General features: G+C 43.9%; 1 protein-coding gene across 2 annotated transcripts in view; it reads right to left on the bottom strand.

The window, feature by feature from the left end:
* PTPRG (protein tyrosine phosphatase receptor type G) overlaps nt 1–12,853 on the bottom strand; it is a 721,138-nt gene extending 708,285 nt beyond the window's left edge. For both annotated transcript variants that reach the window (XM_038771845.1, XM_038771844.1), the window contains exon 1: nt 12,702–12,853. In XM_038771845.1, the coding sequence (XP_038627773.1) occupies nt 12,702–12,786 (85 nt within the window). In that variant the 5' untranslated portion in view covers nt 12,787–12,853. The remainder of the gene's footprint in view (nt 1–12,701) is intronic.
* Nucleotides 12,854–15,372: the final 2,519 nt, after the last annotated feature.

A 15,372-nucleotide genomic window follows, 5' to 3' on the forward strand; every position in this document is an offset into this window, starting at 1 on the left:
CCATCAGATCTGGGCTCTTTACCATTTTTCATGACTTTGAACTGCAGATGTAACTTCCTTAAAAATCAGAGCTACATTCACATTTTGACTAGTTGTACATGCTTTGAAAATCCTCCTTCTCGGTATCGGGAGGCAAGTTCAGAAAATCATCGCAGCTAATAAGTTAATCAATAGTATTCACTGAGGGCCTACTATATGCAGAGCACTGTACTAAGATGGGAGAGTACAATATTTAGAAGATACAATGCCAAGCTTCAAGGAGTTTATAATCTAGCAAGTGAGAAACTAAATATAAATTACGGAGAGAAGGAAGAAGAGAATGAAAGGATGACTGTGTGGATGAATAAATGCTTAAACGGCACATAAGTGATAATGTATAGACGTGCTACAGGTGATTATAAAAACATAAGAACAAAAGTGGTGCTGAGGTGGCAGTTTTTTTAAAAAAAAATAGTATGTGTTAAGTGCTTACTATGTGCCAGGAACTATACTAAGTGCTTCTGACTCCCTTCACCATGCTGCCCCAGCACTTAGTACAGTGCCTACACATAGTAAGGGCTTCACAAATACCACAGTTATTATTGAAAAGGGAGGCCTTTTTGGTTGCAATCCCATACGTGATCTTAGAGATGATTCAGGTTGGGCACAGTTCCTGTCCCTCATAGGGTTTCCAGTCTTAATCCCCATTTTACAGATGAGGAAGGTGAGGTACAGAAAAGTTAAGTGTCTTGTTCAAGGTCCCAGAGCAGATAAGTGACAGTTGGGAGAGAAGAAAAGTGAATCAGGGGAAGTCTCCTGCACAAGGCTGATTTCAGAAACGCTTTAAAGATGGGGAAAGCTGCAGTCGGACGGAAAATCAGCAGTTTGGAACATCTTCCCAGCCAGCAATACCGAATCCATTTCCAGAACTCTGCAGCCCAGCCAATTCCCCTGTCTGTTCCCCAGGCACCTTACTTCAAAACCAGCATGATAGCAAGTGCTCTTTTAGGTCTGTCTTCCAGGTTACCCGTAGTTTACATCATGAATGACAGGTTGAGATGTAAGAATGCAGCTGTTGTGTTTCGACATCAGACTTGGATACTTTTAAAAAGACACATCCATCATGGGAAGCTGTGCTATTGTAGACATCTTAATGTACTGGCTCTCTTCATCCTCTACCCCCCAGGTCATTCTTCTCAGTTCCACCGAGATCACTTCCTAGCTGTACCTCATTCTCACATCCTTATGTACATACTCATAATTTCATTGTCTGTTTCCCCCTTTAGACTGCAAACTCACTGTGGTCAGGGTACAAGTCTACCAACTCTGTTATGTTGTATTCTCTCAAGTGCTTAGTACAGTGTTCTACACACAGGAAGTGCTCAATGAACATGATCGATTGATTTGAAAAGAGAAGACGTTCCAAGCAAGAGAAAGGGTGGAGCAAGGGGTCAGAGGCTAGAGTGCCTAGAATAAAGCACAGTGAGTAGGTCAACTTCAGAGAAACAAAAAGTGCAAACTGGGGAGTAGTGGGAGCAGAGTGGATTGGTAAGTGTTCTTACTAACAGTGGATTACGGGCAAAACATGGGTATGAGTTTTAAAATTTTTCCCATAAATATATACAGAAGAATTACTTCCATCCTACAGCTTTCCAAAAGGCTAATTTATATTAAAAGTAATAAAATCATCATACTGTTGTAACACACATGATTCTAAAAAGAGTACTAGAAAAGTGGGGAGAAGAACAGATGTGGGTGTGTATGTTCGTCTCACATATTTGGAGACTACAACATTGTTGATGAAACATGTCTTCGTTTTCTAGAAGCCTAGCATTTGGATGATTTGGATTCTGCTTTTCCACTCAAATAGATCAATTCAGGGTAAACATGGGATTTTTAGATGATGGTCAATCAAATACACTTCTCCACATATAACTGCTGTGATCTGTACATCTTTCAGATCCCTCTACTACATGAAAGGAGTTGTTTAGGGGCATCTGAGATCTTTACATTTTTGTCAGATGAAAAACAGTATTGGTGTTCACGATACTGTATTTGCTGTTGAGCGTGTCATGTAGGCCAATGACATTTTTATCACTGTCTGCTTGCATATTATCTGCTTGCATATTAGCACTTAGAATAGTGCTTGGCACATACTAAGTGCTTAATAAATACCATCACTATTATTATATTGAAATATACATGATGATCTGCTTCTCAGATATTGGTACTTCTGTGATAAGTCTACTTAAATCTCTACAGGCACATTCTACATAGCCACATTCTCACCCCTCCTCTTCTCCGCCATAAAAAAAAGCACACATTGCAAGACGTTCTTTGGGACAAGGATGCAGTTGGTAGTCATGAAATAGTCTACCTTTGTGTGTCCTATTCAGCAAAAGTAATGAGAATTAATGTGGTATTTAAGCGCTTACTATGTGCCAAGCACTGAACTAAGCACTGGGGTAGATGCAAGATCATAGGTCAGACAATGCTGTGCTCTCAACACATTTTATATACCACTGTAAAGTGAAGTGCTCATAGCAGATGGACTAATCACCAGGGTCTTCAATGAAAACTCAGTAGTTGGAAATCGGGAGATGTACAGCAGGGAAAATAAAATTGCAGGTAGTATAAGCATGGAGAGAAAAGGCAAAAAAAAATCTGATGTCAATGTGCATTTTTAGCCACATATTTCTCTAAAAGCGCCACCTTCCTGGGCCAACCTATTACAGAAGTGTGGCTTACCTATTGTCCTCCCTCTCCATCTCAGATTGAGATAGAACATTTTTGGCTCTCTTAAATACTGACCCCTGTAGTCCCACACTCCTTTCCCTGGTGAAAATATAACAAACATGCTTAAAATCCCCTTCTACCTATATCCTTAAGTGTGTGTGGTTGGGCTGGGGACGGGGAGAGGAAGGAACAAGAAGCCTCAAAATCTACATACTTAAACATACACATGTATATATTCATACAGTATATAGGCATGATATATGTTTGTCATTTAATATTTCCATACAACTTAAACTGGACCCCATGGCTATTTTTGAGCCATTATGGAAAAAGATGGGACAAAGGTTCTTTTCAGCTGCTTTCCATACCAGCAATCTCCTTCTAAATCTGTGGTCTGTAAGAGGTCATTGATGGGCAGAGCCAGGTGGAAACATTAAGGTGTGTGGGAACACACCCATCTTATGTGTCTCGTGTGTGTGTGTGTGTGTGTGTGTGTGTGTGTGTGTGTGTGTGTGTTCAGTTCTTGGTCCCCTTCTGTTCTCGATCTACACTAACTCCCTTGGTGACCTCATTCGCTCCCACGGCTTCAACTATCATCTCTACACTGATGACACCCAGATCTACATCTCTGCCCCTGCTCTCTCCCCCTCCCTCCAGGCTCGCATCTCCTCCTGCCTTCAGGCCATCTCCACCTGGATGTCTGCCCGCCACCTAAAACTCAACATGTCCAAGACTGAACTCCTTGTCTTCCCTCCCAAACCCTGCCCTCTCCCTGACTTTCCCATCACTGTTGACGGCACTACCATCCTCCCCGTCTCACAAGCCCGCAACCTTGGTGTCATCCTCGACTCCGCTCTCTCATTCACCCCTCACATCCAAGCCGTCACCAAAACCTGCCGGTCTCAGCTCCGCAACATTGCCAAGATCCGCCCTTTCCTCTCCATCCAAACCGCTACCCTGCTCGTTCAAGCTCTCATCCTATCCCATCTGGACTACTGCATCAGCCTCCTCTCTGATCGCCCATCCTCGTGTCTCTCCCCACTTCAATCCGTACTTCATGCTGCTGCCCGGATTGTCTTTGTCCAGAAACGCTCTGGGCATGTTACTCCCCTCCTCAAAAATCTCCAGTGGCTACCAGTCAATCTGCACATCAGGCAGAAACTCCTCACCCTCGGCTTCAAGGCTGTCCATCACCTCGCCCCCTCCTACCTCACCTCCCTTCTCTCCTTCTCCAGCCCAGCCCGCACCCTCCGCTCCTCTGCCGCTAATCTCCTCACCGTGCCTCGTTCTCGCCTGTCCCGCCGTCGACCCCCGGCCCACGTCCTCCCCCTGGCCTGGAATGCCGTCCCTCCCAACATCCGCCAAGCAAGCTCTCTTCCTCCCTTCAAGGCCCTACTGAGAGCTCACCTCCTCCAGGAGGCCTTCCCAGACTGAGTCCCCTCCTTCCTCTCCCCCTCATCCCCCTCTCCATCCCCCCCGTCTTACCTCCTTCCCTTCCCCACAGTACCTGTATATATGTATATGTGCTTGTACGTATTTATTACTCTATTTATTTTACTTGTACATATCTATTCTATTTATTTTATTTTGTTAATATGTTTGGTTTTGTTCTCTGTCTCCCCCTTCTAGACTGTGAGCCCACTGTTGGGTAGGGACTGTCTCTATATGTTGCCAACTTGTACTTCCCAAGCGCTTAGTACAGTGCTCTGCACACAGTAAGCGCTCAATAAATACGATTGATTGATTGATTGTGTGTGTGTTTATGTAACTGAATCTTATATGTAGCATAAATGTTTTTAAACTATTAGGCAAACCAATTTAATCAATAAATTTCAAAAGAATATCTAGTCTTAACACTGGATACCTTCACATTTTACTTATTTATGGTTATTTAGTAGCAAGTCTAATTTCCTAAAACATCATCCTCTTGGTATTAAAAATAAATTTCTGTTAATTATATTATAGACATTCCTTATTGTAATTGCTATAATAAAGACGTCTTTCCCTGAATACTTAAATCTGGACTTTCAGGAAAACTAGCATGTAAAAGATTGGCAGAACTGTACTTAGATCCAAATAACAGGTTTTTCTCCTTTATATGGAAATAATATTTTAGCAAGAAGTGCTTAAGGGATTTTTCTATGATATATCTCGCTTAGGTCAGTTTCACCTTATATTAAAATGTCAAATTTGTGACTGGTAAATCCAAAGTTGTGAAAATATTTATGTTCACTACATAATTTAAAACTCTGTTGGGTGTATATCAAGAACAAGAAATAGGCGGATTTGTGAATATAATCAATCTAAATTAGTTGTAAAATGCTTTGAGCCTCTCCGAAGAAAACTGAATTGTAAATACAGTAAGTTCTGCCATAAGGTGTGTTTCCATATTGTGATCTGGATAGAACACTATTGAAAAATTATTAAATGTTCTTTCCACAAGGCACGTCTATCTGGTATCGGAAGAAACGGTTGTTAGCGTGAATGCAGAGTTGGTCAAGCCGTAAGTAATATAATGCATTTTCTTCTTAATGCCAACTTCTTTTTAGAACACAAACCCCGTTGTTATAGAAGAACTGGTTGTACTTGCAGTATCGTAAACGTGTCACGCTGATGGAGTTTTCCTAGTAAAGGCGTATCGTAAAATCAAAATAAATGAGACTTGTTCTATTTTTCCACATTGAAGTCCCGTATATTAAATGAACTATGTTTTCATTTTGGGCCTTACTTGATTGAATGCAGGAGCCAATAATGTTGTTTTGTTTTAGCCCAGAATGGCTAAGCATAGTAGCCTAAAATCCCATTTTACTGTTTGGACAAAAAATATATATATATTTCAGCTCTCAAAAATAGGTCTGAGGGAATGAACTGTTCCTCTTTCATGTTATGTTTTACCAGTAAGGTATAGTGCATTGTGTGTAGTTTCTAGACGGGAATCAGTGATGATAATGATGGGGAGGGCCACAAAGATAAGGGCTCTTATCTAAGTGCTAAAGTGCAAAATAAAGCCAAAATAATGTAAATTAACCCTGATTTTAAAGGATTATTCTAACAAAACAAACAAAAAAATACAAAGCACCCCAATTACAACATTAGACGCCTGATGTTTTTATTTAGTTGGGAAGGAAACAATGCTTGCACATGTTTGGATCCCGGTCTTGCCATGACCCACTTTTTCAAAAAAAAAAAAAAAAAGGGAAGAACTTGATTTGAGTCTCAGGCACTGCTGCATGATAAAACAGCGAAGACACAAGAAGAGATCTCTGTGCTTCATTATGCAAATTGAAAGCTTAAGGAAAAGCTTTTCCAGTTTGCGTTTGGAAAACAGAAGCCACTGTGGCAAAACTAAGCTTTTGCATGTAGTTAAGGAGATAGTTACCATTTATTTTTCTTTGTTGCATGTGACCTCAAAATTATACTATCCAAATTTTAAGATGTAAACCCTCAATAGTAGAAAATGAAAGCTTTATACTACTTATACAGAAATATACCAATTTAAAATGACACCACAATTATTTCTCCACAAATTAATTTCTATAAAGTTCTACAGATTCCAGCTTTGAATTTTTCAAAAATTTCTCTTTCTACATATTCCCACCCTACTCTCCAAAATTACATATCCACCTTTCCATAGCTACTGGTCTACCAAAAAAAAAAAAAAAATCTGCACCAACAAAAGGGCTTCCAGGCTGCTAAAAGATTTTTCAGAGCCATGTCTTGGCACTGCTAACAGTGAATCAACTGAACCTTCTAACAGATATCAAATGAGATGGGATATCAGATATCAGATGAGATTTTGTGTGTGTGTGTGTGTGTGTAAGAGAGAGAGAGAGAGAGAGAGAGAAAGAGAGAGAGAGAGAGAGAGAGAGAGAAAGAGAGAAAGAGAGAGTGCAGTGTGTTTTCATGACTACAGCAGAAACACACTAGCAAGCTCAGTTCCCAGGGTTTGGAAGAAGAAAACAGAACCACATTTGACATTCTTAATCTGCAAGGACTCCATTAGCTACTTCCTGGAACGTGAAACAGACCCTAAAAAAAGTGCTTCCAAAATACAGAATAATTAAAATGCAAGTGTCATCTTCATAAAACCACATACCTAAATTGGCTTGGAGGGCCCTCTCCTGTACATTCTAGGTTTCTTTGTCAAATAAAGGCATGCACACATAAGGCTATAGAAAAATATTGAATTAATAAATTGAATCTACCAAAATACATTAGGGATTTTCTTCTGTAACCTTCCACGACAAGTACTGTGCGAGTTCGTCAAATGCCACTTCATGAAAATAAACAAAATGAGGGCAAGACACTAATTATAAGGAGGAGTCAGTGTAAAAGCATCTTCATGTTTCATTTCTGCTTTTACATTGGCCTTAACATCTTTCAATATTTCAGTTGTTATAGGTGTGGGAAGAGGAAGGAAAGATATGATCTCTTTTATGGATATGGAACTGAGGCAGTGTGCTTAAATGATTTTTTGGGGCGCAAAATGAATCAGTGTAAGAATTTCCAAAATATGAGGTTGAATTTCTTGTTTGGTACACCGATCATTAAGAAATAATTATCCCATTCTTGGGCTACCACTTGGTTTCAATAGTAATTTCAAGCCAAGTGATTATTTGGTCTGAAATACCCAGAGTTTAAGTGAAAGTCTAGCAAATAAATTCCACCCAGGATTTTATTTTTGCCTAAAGTCATGTTCTCTTTTGCTGAAAAACATGCCCACTAATCCAATATTAGTAACCTTCATATGAGGTACCTCATGTAAAATAGATACTCTCAAATTTTAGAGAAATTTATGAAGTTTGTGCTTTGCTCCCTATGCCTTATCATCGTCTTATGTAAAGTTTGGAGAATCTGAATATTACGGGGTCTCATGGATATACTCATCTGGGATGGTATATCTATATTCTATATAAGGAAAGCAGAATTCTAATTTACTCCATTTCCTCTTTTATCTCAGAAAAACATTTAGTGATACCCTGTAATCAAACTTCTGTATTAGGATATAATATTCCAAAATCTCACTCACCTGCAAAAAAAAAAAACAGAAAAAAAAAGACAGAAAAATGTTCTTGCAAAGATATATGAGCAGGAACGGGGAAATAGCACTGGGGGCTGGCAACCATAGGTTTTTTTCTCCCCGGACCAACCTATTAACCATCACAATTACCAGTGACAATACTAATGTAAAGTGTCTTGAAAGGCACTTTAAGAAGAGCTTTGAGGACAGATCCAAAGAAGGATGAGCCTTTTCCCTTCCAGCAATAGTCTGTGTGACACTTGAGCAAAGGCTTGAGCCTCATTACAGTGCTTTTAAGGAAGTATTTCGAAAGCTTTAATTTAAAAGACAAGAAAATTTATTTCAGTTTGGTATATTTCTGTTTTCAAAAGCAACATTTAACCTACCTATCTTGTTTAAGGAAAGAAAATAAAATGCACTCAGTTCTTTTTTAACTTGAAGGTTACGTTCTTGATAAACCCCACATTAAAGAAAATACTTGGACCAACTCCGTGTGCATGAGCACAATCATTTCTTCCAACATTACATTGTGTTCTACCCAACAGATATGTGCTATTGGAAGAAAGTTCCCTAATTCCCCAACAGCCTTCTTTCCAAAACGTTTAGCAAAAACATGTTACGGAAGAATTGGTTATTCTAATCTCAAGTTTTCTTATTAAAAAAAAGTCCATGAGTTGACTCCTTTTAAAAAAAAAATCATTTTCTTGGTAATATTTCCACCCCTCTACTCCCAAAGCTTCCTAAACCTTCCTGCTTCTGGCAATTTCAGTACACCCAATTTCAGAAAGACTCTGTATGTCCTTATTTATTTTGATGTTCTAACTTACCCAACCCACAAGTGTCATCACTGTTTAGAAGAAAACATAAAAGAATAATGAAGTCAGTGAGGCTTAACATGGCAGCTTCATGTTAGAGTGATTTTTAAAAAAGGACACATTCAGCAAAGCTTTGATGTGAAATTCCTTGTATTCAAACAAGACGCCCTGAGAAAAATAGCAGGATTCCTTCCCTCCCAAGAGTAAGATATGCCTATTTTACAAATACAACTTTTATTAAAGCCTTTCAGCGAAAAAATATATTGTGCTCTAAGTCCACAAAATAATAATGAAGCCCAAGGGACTTTCAAAGTGGTAGCCTTGAGTCAAAGGGACTTTTAAAAAGGTCATGTTCTGCAAAGACTTCAAGAGAGTCCTACTAGTCAAACAAGCCATCTTGAGAAAAATAACATGCTCTTTCCGCCCCAAGAGTAAGATATGTCTACATCACCAATACTCTTTTAAAATGCTGTTTAGGAAAAAATATATCTTGTACTATATATTTCCACCTAGACAAACAGAACAGAGGGCACTGCTATCAAAGGTAAAGATTACAAGATTCCATGGATATGAATCAGGGATTCTTACAATACTGACATATTAAACCTACATCAGAGCTTGTTTTACTGAAACGCTTTCCGTGCCTGCCTGCTAGTTTACAATATATATCAGAACCAAAGAGATGGGTTTCACTCTGCAGGAAGAAATCGAGAAGAAATCAATACAAAAAGGATAAATGTTTCTTCTCAAGAGTTGCAGAATTTCAAACAGATGGAATTTTAACCCTCTCCGTGGCTTATTTTATATTCTCTTGAAGTCACTAAATTGTCTGTGTACTGAAGAACTGTGAGATTATAGGGCTCACTTGTTTAGGTCGCTCAATTTTTGAGCACATAAAATTAAATTTTCTGAATGCGATTTAACTACTACTTGACAATTTTCACGCTTAAACTTCAGCTACCGTAAAATTCCGTATTCAGTATCATACATCATCAATCGTATTTATTGAGCGCTTACTACGTGCAGAGCACTGTACTAAGCGCTTGGGAAGTACAAATTGGCAACATATATTGGCATATATTGGCAACATATCATACAGTCACTAAAAAGCAGGAAAGACACGATTTCATATAGGAAACTTAATAAAACCAACAAACCACCAAAATAATTTCCAAAGAGAGCCCGAAAATTCTATTACATTTTCCTACTATGATGATTTGCGGGATGGGGTGGTGTCACAAAATGTAGCGGGAAAAGTTGACAAGGCTCTCAAGGAAAACTGAAAAGAACAAAGGCGTTAAAGGCCTGGCACCTTATTTCAAAGCTACAAACATTTTATTAGCATGGCCAACAAGATCGACAATTTCCAAACATGATGATGCTCCGAAGAACTACAGAGCTTTGTCTTCAAACCTAGCTTCCTTAGTCTCTACCAACACGTGCAAAAATACTTAAGAGCTGCAAGAGTGTGTCTTTGCAAGAGTGTGTCCCCTAGCAGAGTTCCTGCCAAAATTTGTTGCCAAAATGTGGCTAACAAAGACAGAGATGGGTGCTTGATCACCCATCTCAGTCGGGAGCCATGCTTGGGTCTAGGTTTGAGGGATTTTGTTTGAACACCGTCTCTGAAGGCCGAAAGCTCCGGGGAGCCCCCGCTGGCCACCGGCATAACTGCACCTTTGGAAAACGGAATACCCGGGATCCTCCAAAATTCTGAAATTGTCACTTCCCCTAGCACCAGGCTCCAGCAGGCTTCCAGCCCGAACGCCCTGAAGGGCTTTCATTTTTCCAAATGAGATCTTTCTCTCCCCTCCTCCCCAACTCGTCATCTTTCAACGCGGGTCTATCGACTCTTTTTATGAATAGAGGAATGAAGAGAAGGACCCGTTAATGGGAGTTTGGCAGCTCAGAACAGAACCATGGAAAGAGGTTTAGGGGGAAGTTGGGAAAACAAGGGAACACCACTAAACCGACCGAATAGCACTACTCCCTCTGCGTCCAATTTGTGGATTTTGACTTTTCGTGGAAAATTAGGGTCAGGGCAGGCTGACACTGTATTTGACGCATCCCAAAGCCGAGGAAGGAGCCAGCTGTTTTGTCTCAATTTTTCCTTATTTGGCAAAGCTGCTGAGCGCTTCTCCCACTCCTCCAATCATTCCTAGCAAACCCCTTTCAGTTCCCACGTGGGACTGACCCCGCCGAGCATCCGAATATCAGAGAACTAGCAAGGTCAGTAGAGTTGTCGGGAACAAAACTCACCACCCCGTATGACACGGATCGGTAGAGTGGGTTGGAAGAGGTCTGCAGAGTGGACGGGTGGGTATTAAACAAAAATAGCTAAAAGTTTGCCGGGTTTTACCGCACACCCCGACATTCCTCTCTGCCCCACTCCCCGTCATTTGGTCTTGGATGGAGCCAGTTCGCTGGAAGAAATTATTGCGGGGGGGGGGGGGGAGTGCACATCATTCCTCGAACTGTACCCGGGCTTTCTTGTCAGTGTCAGACACGCGTGGCCTCCCACACTGATGCGGGGGATGATCAGGCTAATCTCCGGGAAAGACGGGGAAGGGCCACGAGGAAAGGTCAGGCTCTTCAGCTCCCATCCCGTTCGACGTTTCTCCACTTTGCAGGGCCTGCCAGGGCATCCCGGTCCCAGGAGTGGGACCAGCATCGGGAGTTTGGGAGCGGGGCCGGAGGCCTCTGCTCGGGATTTTGCTTGGAGAAGCACTGCGCCAAAGCCCGGAGGAGGGGGAAGGGAGGGCAGCCCCGAGGAGGCACCGGGGAAGGGGTGTGAAAAAAACTCCTGGCAATCCACGACTCTCTAGCTCTAATGTCGACACACACATCTCCGCACCCCCCGGGTGCCTTTTCAAGGATCAGGCGATCAAAAGGGGGTTGCAAACTGCAAAAACAAACAAACCAACAAAACAAAAGGGGGGTGGGGGGTGGGGGGGAGTTAATCTCGTGCCCCCGGGAGTCAAAACGGACTAGCAAATCCTTCCCTTCCCCCGGGCCGCGGAGCCACAGGGCAGAGCCCCGAGAAGGGGACTGGGGGAGGGCGGCCCAGCTGCGGGAGGAAGGGAAGAAGGGGGAGCGCTAAGTAGCCCCCGGGGGAGAGCGGTGCAGATGGCCAGCTCCCACGAAGGGGAGGCCGGGGGAAAACACAAGCGTGGGGCGAGGCGGTTGCAGAACCGCCCAAAGGCTCCTGGATCTCATTTCTTATTAACATCGCTATCACGGCTTTTATCATTGCTTTTCTTGGGTCGTTCCGCCGCGAGGCTGGGCACACCGAGCGGGCTCGGGAAGGCGGCGGAACAGGGGACCGGGCCAGAACCGGGGACGGAAAAAATCCGATCCTATTAGGCGCGGAAACGCGCACAAAGCCGCGGGCGACCCTCCTCTCTCCCCGTTGTCCGCCGGTCCTCGCCCCCTTTCCGCAAAGCCCGACGCCCCCTGAAGACGGGGAAGCGGGACCCACTTGCCCCTTCCCACGTCTCTGACACAGAGGGGGAAACGCTAACTTGAGAGAAGTGATCACGGACTAGGGCTCCTCTCCGTATCCCCCCCCCCCCCTTCCCATTCTCTCTTTCCCCGTAAAAGCTAAAAACCCCATCCGGTCCCCCCCCCCTCCTCGCCCCCAACCCTGCTGCCCCCCGTCCGGCTCTTCTCCCTCTCCAAACCGCCTTCCCCTTTCACCCACCCCGGGCCGCTTTCTCGGGCGGCTCTGCCAGACAAAGCTGCGGCGGCTCCCCAAGGCGGGGGGAATTGGGAGGGGGCGATGAAGTGGAAGAAGATCCCAGCCCCGACCAGAGGGACCTCGCCGGTTCCCGCTTCGCAGGACCCCCGCCCCCACTCCTCCCCCCATCAGAGGGTCTCCCCAGCCTGGCTCGGGGCCGGAGGAGGCAAAGACCCTCCCTCCCATCCCCGGTTCCTTTCCCTCCAAGCGCGGCTTTTCAGAACCAAAGGCCAGCCGGGCTGGGAAAAAAAAAAAAGGGAAAGGGAAAAAATCGTTCCCCAATAACCTCCCCTTCCCTTGGGGATCACCCGGCCGATGCAAGCGTCGTCCGGCTGAGAAGCAGCCGGGTGCTCGGGTGTCCCCATCATTGCCCCCCCACAGCCCCCCGATCCCTCACCCCCTCCCGTAGGCTGCTTACCGGGGAAGCACACGACATAATGGAGCACGGAGCTGGTAATTTTCAAGAAAAAGATCCACCAACACGGTTCCAGTAGCCTCCGCATGTCCAAAAACGCACATCGAAAGGGGAGAAAAAGGTGATAAACTTGTTGAATAAGTTTTTTTTTTTCCTTTTTCACTTTTCTTCCTCTCCTTTCTCCGTTCCCCCTCCCACCCCTACTCGACCCCCCCTTTCCCTCAGGAAACAGTGAGAATCAAGTGACACGACGATGAAACGAGGGATGAAGGGGAAAAAAAAATGTCTCTGAGAGGAGAAGTCCCGGGGGCCACCGGCAGCACCCTCAGTAGCGAAAAGCCGAGGCCCGGAGGACAGAGCCAATGCCGGAGACTTGGAGAGGGGCAGTGATTTCAGAACTTCAACTGCCCTTAAAGCAGCAGCAGCAGCAGCAGCAGCAGCAGCAGCAGCAGAGGTGAATATCATAAGCCTGTGGCTGGATGGGTGAGATTTCTCTTCTTCAGGCGGGCAGCTCCTTCCAGGGCCACGGGAAGGAAGGCATGTTTGCGAAGGGGAAGGGGGATGGGGTGAAAGAAAAGAAAAGGCCCCTCCCCCCCCGTAAAAAAAAAAGCTTTCAAAAGGAAGACCGAAAAGGGGCTTCTTCAATCCATCCTTCTGCGAGTCGTGGCTCCGGAGAAGGTCGGGAAGGAATGGGGAGAGCGGAGCTGGAAGCTTTCCATTCTTCCATACAGGAAGTAACATGTGAGCTTGGATCCTGGCTGGGACTTTAAAGCCTGGCGAGGGAGAGAGAGCGAAGGGAGAGAGAGAGAGAGGAGGCGGGGACGCGCAGAGAAAGGGGGAGTCTGGTTTGCGCGCACTCTGGACTCTTAAAGCAGAAGCAGCACACTCCACTTGGAATTCCACATCTTCATCCTGCTGGATCTCTCTCCCTCTCTCTCTCCCTCTCTCTCCCTCTCTCTCACGCGCGGGCGGGAGACGCTTGGGGCTGCCATCAGAGACTCTTCCCAGGCTATCAAACCGGTTACCTTTTAGCGAGGGTCGGAATGGAAATAGGAGAGGCTAGAAAAGCAGAGTGATTTCAGGGAGTGAGCGAGGAAGAGACCCAACACCTTTTAATTTGACACTTAAGCTCTGCTCGGAGAAACACAACCCACCGTTTACCTGCTCTGCACTCACCACTCGAATTGTCGAGAGGAAGGAAACAAAAGCTTGCATTTTTTTGTTCCAATTTGCCGACAAGATTTTTTTTTTCCCGTTGTATCGATCGGTTTGGTGGGAGTCTTGCACAATCGAATCCCCTTACTCCCTCTCTCCCCAAACAATGCCACACACCAGAGCCAGAGCGAAACTGTTAACGGAGTTTTAACTCTGAGCTTTATTCGGGAGAAGGGAAACGATCCCGACATTCCAGTCTTCCAGAGAGAAACGCGGCTGCATCGCGTCCCTTCCCACCGTCGGAATAAAAGCAGCTCCCGGAGTCGAGGCTAATTTCCTGGTAGAGGCAGGGGGAGCGGCTGCCTCTTTAGCCGGGCGTTTAAATAAGAAGCAATCTGGGGGAAATGGGAGCACCGTCTTATCTGTAATGAGTTTTGTCCCTTATTTTTGACCGGAAGATTTTATCACGCTTTAGTTATAAGCAGAGTGTTTTTGCCTTTTTTTCCGCCCCTAACTAATCGTAAGAACGGGAGTATGGGCGGGAAAGGAGAGGGAAGAGGGAGATGGAGGAGTTTTTGATTAAACGTGTAATTGAGTCGAGATAATTTGCCATTTGTAATTTAAAATTTTTTCATTCTTATCTAAATGGTATCTTTTTGAAGTACTCGTCTCGTTACACCGCCCTCCCAGCACCCTGCAACAGGATACGGTATTTTAAAATAACGTACAGATGTTCGGAGATCCTTCATAATATGTGATTAGGAAGCAATTTTACACCCCCACACACAAAGTAAAAACTTGAAAAGTTACACTTGGGAATAAAAACTAATAAAAGCCAGGAAGTTCCACCAGATGATCAACAATTCATTCTTTACTTACTCAGACTTAAACCTCCACAATAAAGGGTTTGGTTGCCTTTGCTTGATCCTTCCTGGCTTTGTTGATTTGCGCTACACCCAAGCATTTGTACAAACACAGTTTTTATTAGAAGTATGTGAGGGTTTCTAGGATTTCTAAAATCGAAATAGTTCATTAAGAGATCAAGAAAAAGTCATCGAGTTGTATGATTTCTTTTCCCCTGGGTTGCAGAGAGATTTCATTACACCCAGGTAGATGAACACAATCTGACAGACCTGGGACTTGAATGAAATCAGGTTTGATGGCATGTCAAAAAATCTCTTAATGAATGGAAAAAATGTTGTATGTCCCTTAGTCATACTTCTTCAAGCTTCAGATGCTTAATGATATCAGGTGAAGCATCTCTGTGACACTGTTAGTGTGGAAAGGTCGGGTGAAATTTGCTAGCTAGAAAAACATTTGGTTTGGTTTTTTGCTGGCCTATCAAGTCTATTCTGTTAATGCAACAAGGCTGTTGGTTGGTTAGCAAGAACCCGATACATGCATCAGAAGGTTTCTGACCAATCTTCATCCATCCCCCTCCCCTTCTCAGCCCCCTCTTTCCTCCCCACCACCCCTTCCCCTTCCAACAGAAGGGCCAGGGAGAATTCCTCTTCAAGGA

Source organism: Tachyglossus aculeatus, chromosome X1 (genome assembly GCF_015852505.1).
Source record: "Tachyglossus aculeatus isolate mTacAcu1 chromosome X1, mTacAcu1.pri, whole genome shotgun sequence".
NCBI lineage: Eukaryota > Metazoa > Chordata > Mammalia > Monotremata > Tachyglossidae > Tachyglossus > Tachyglossus aculeatus.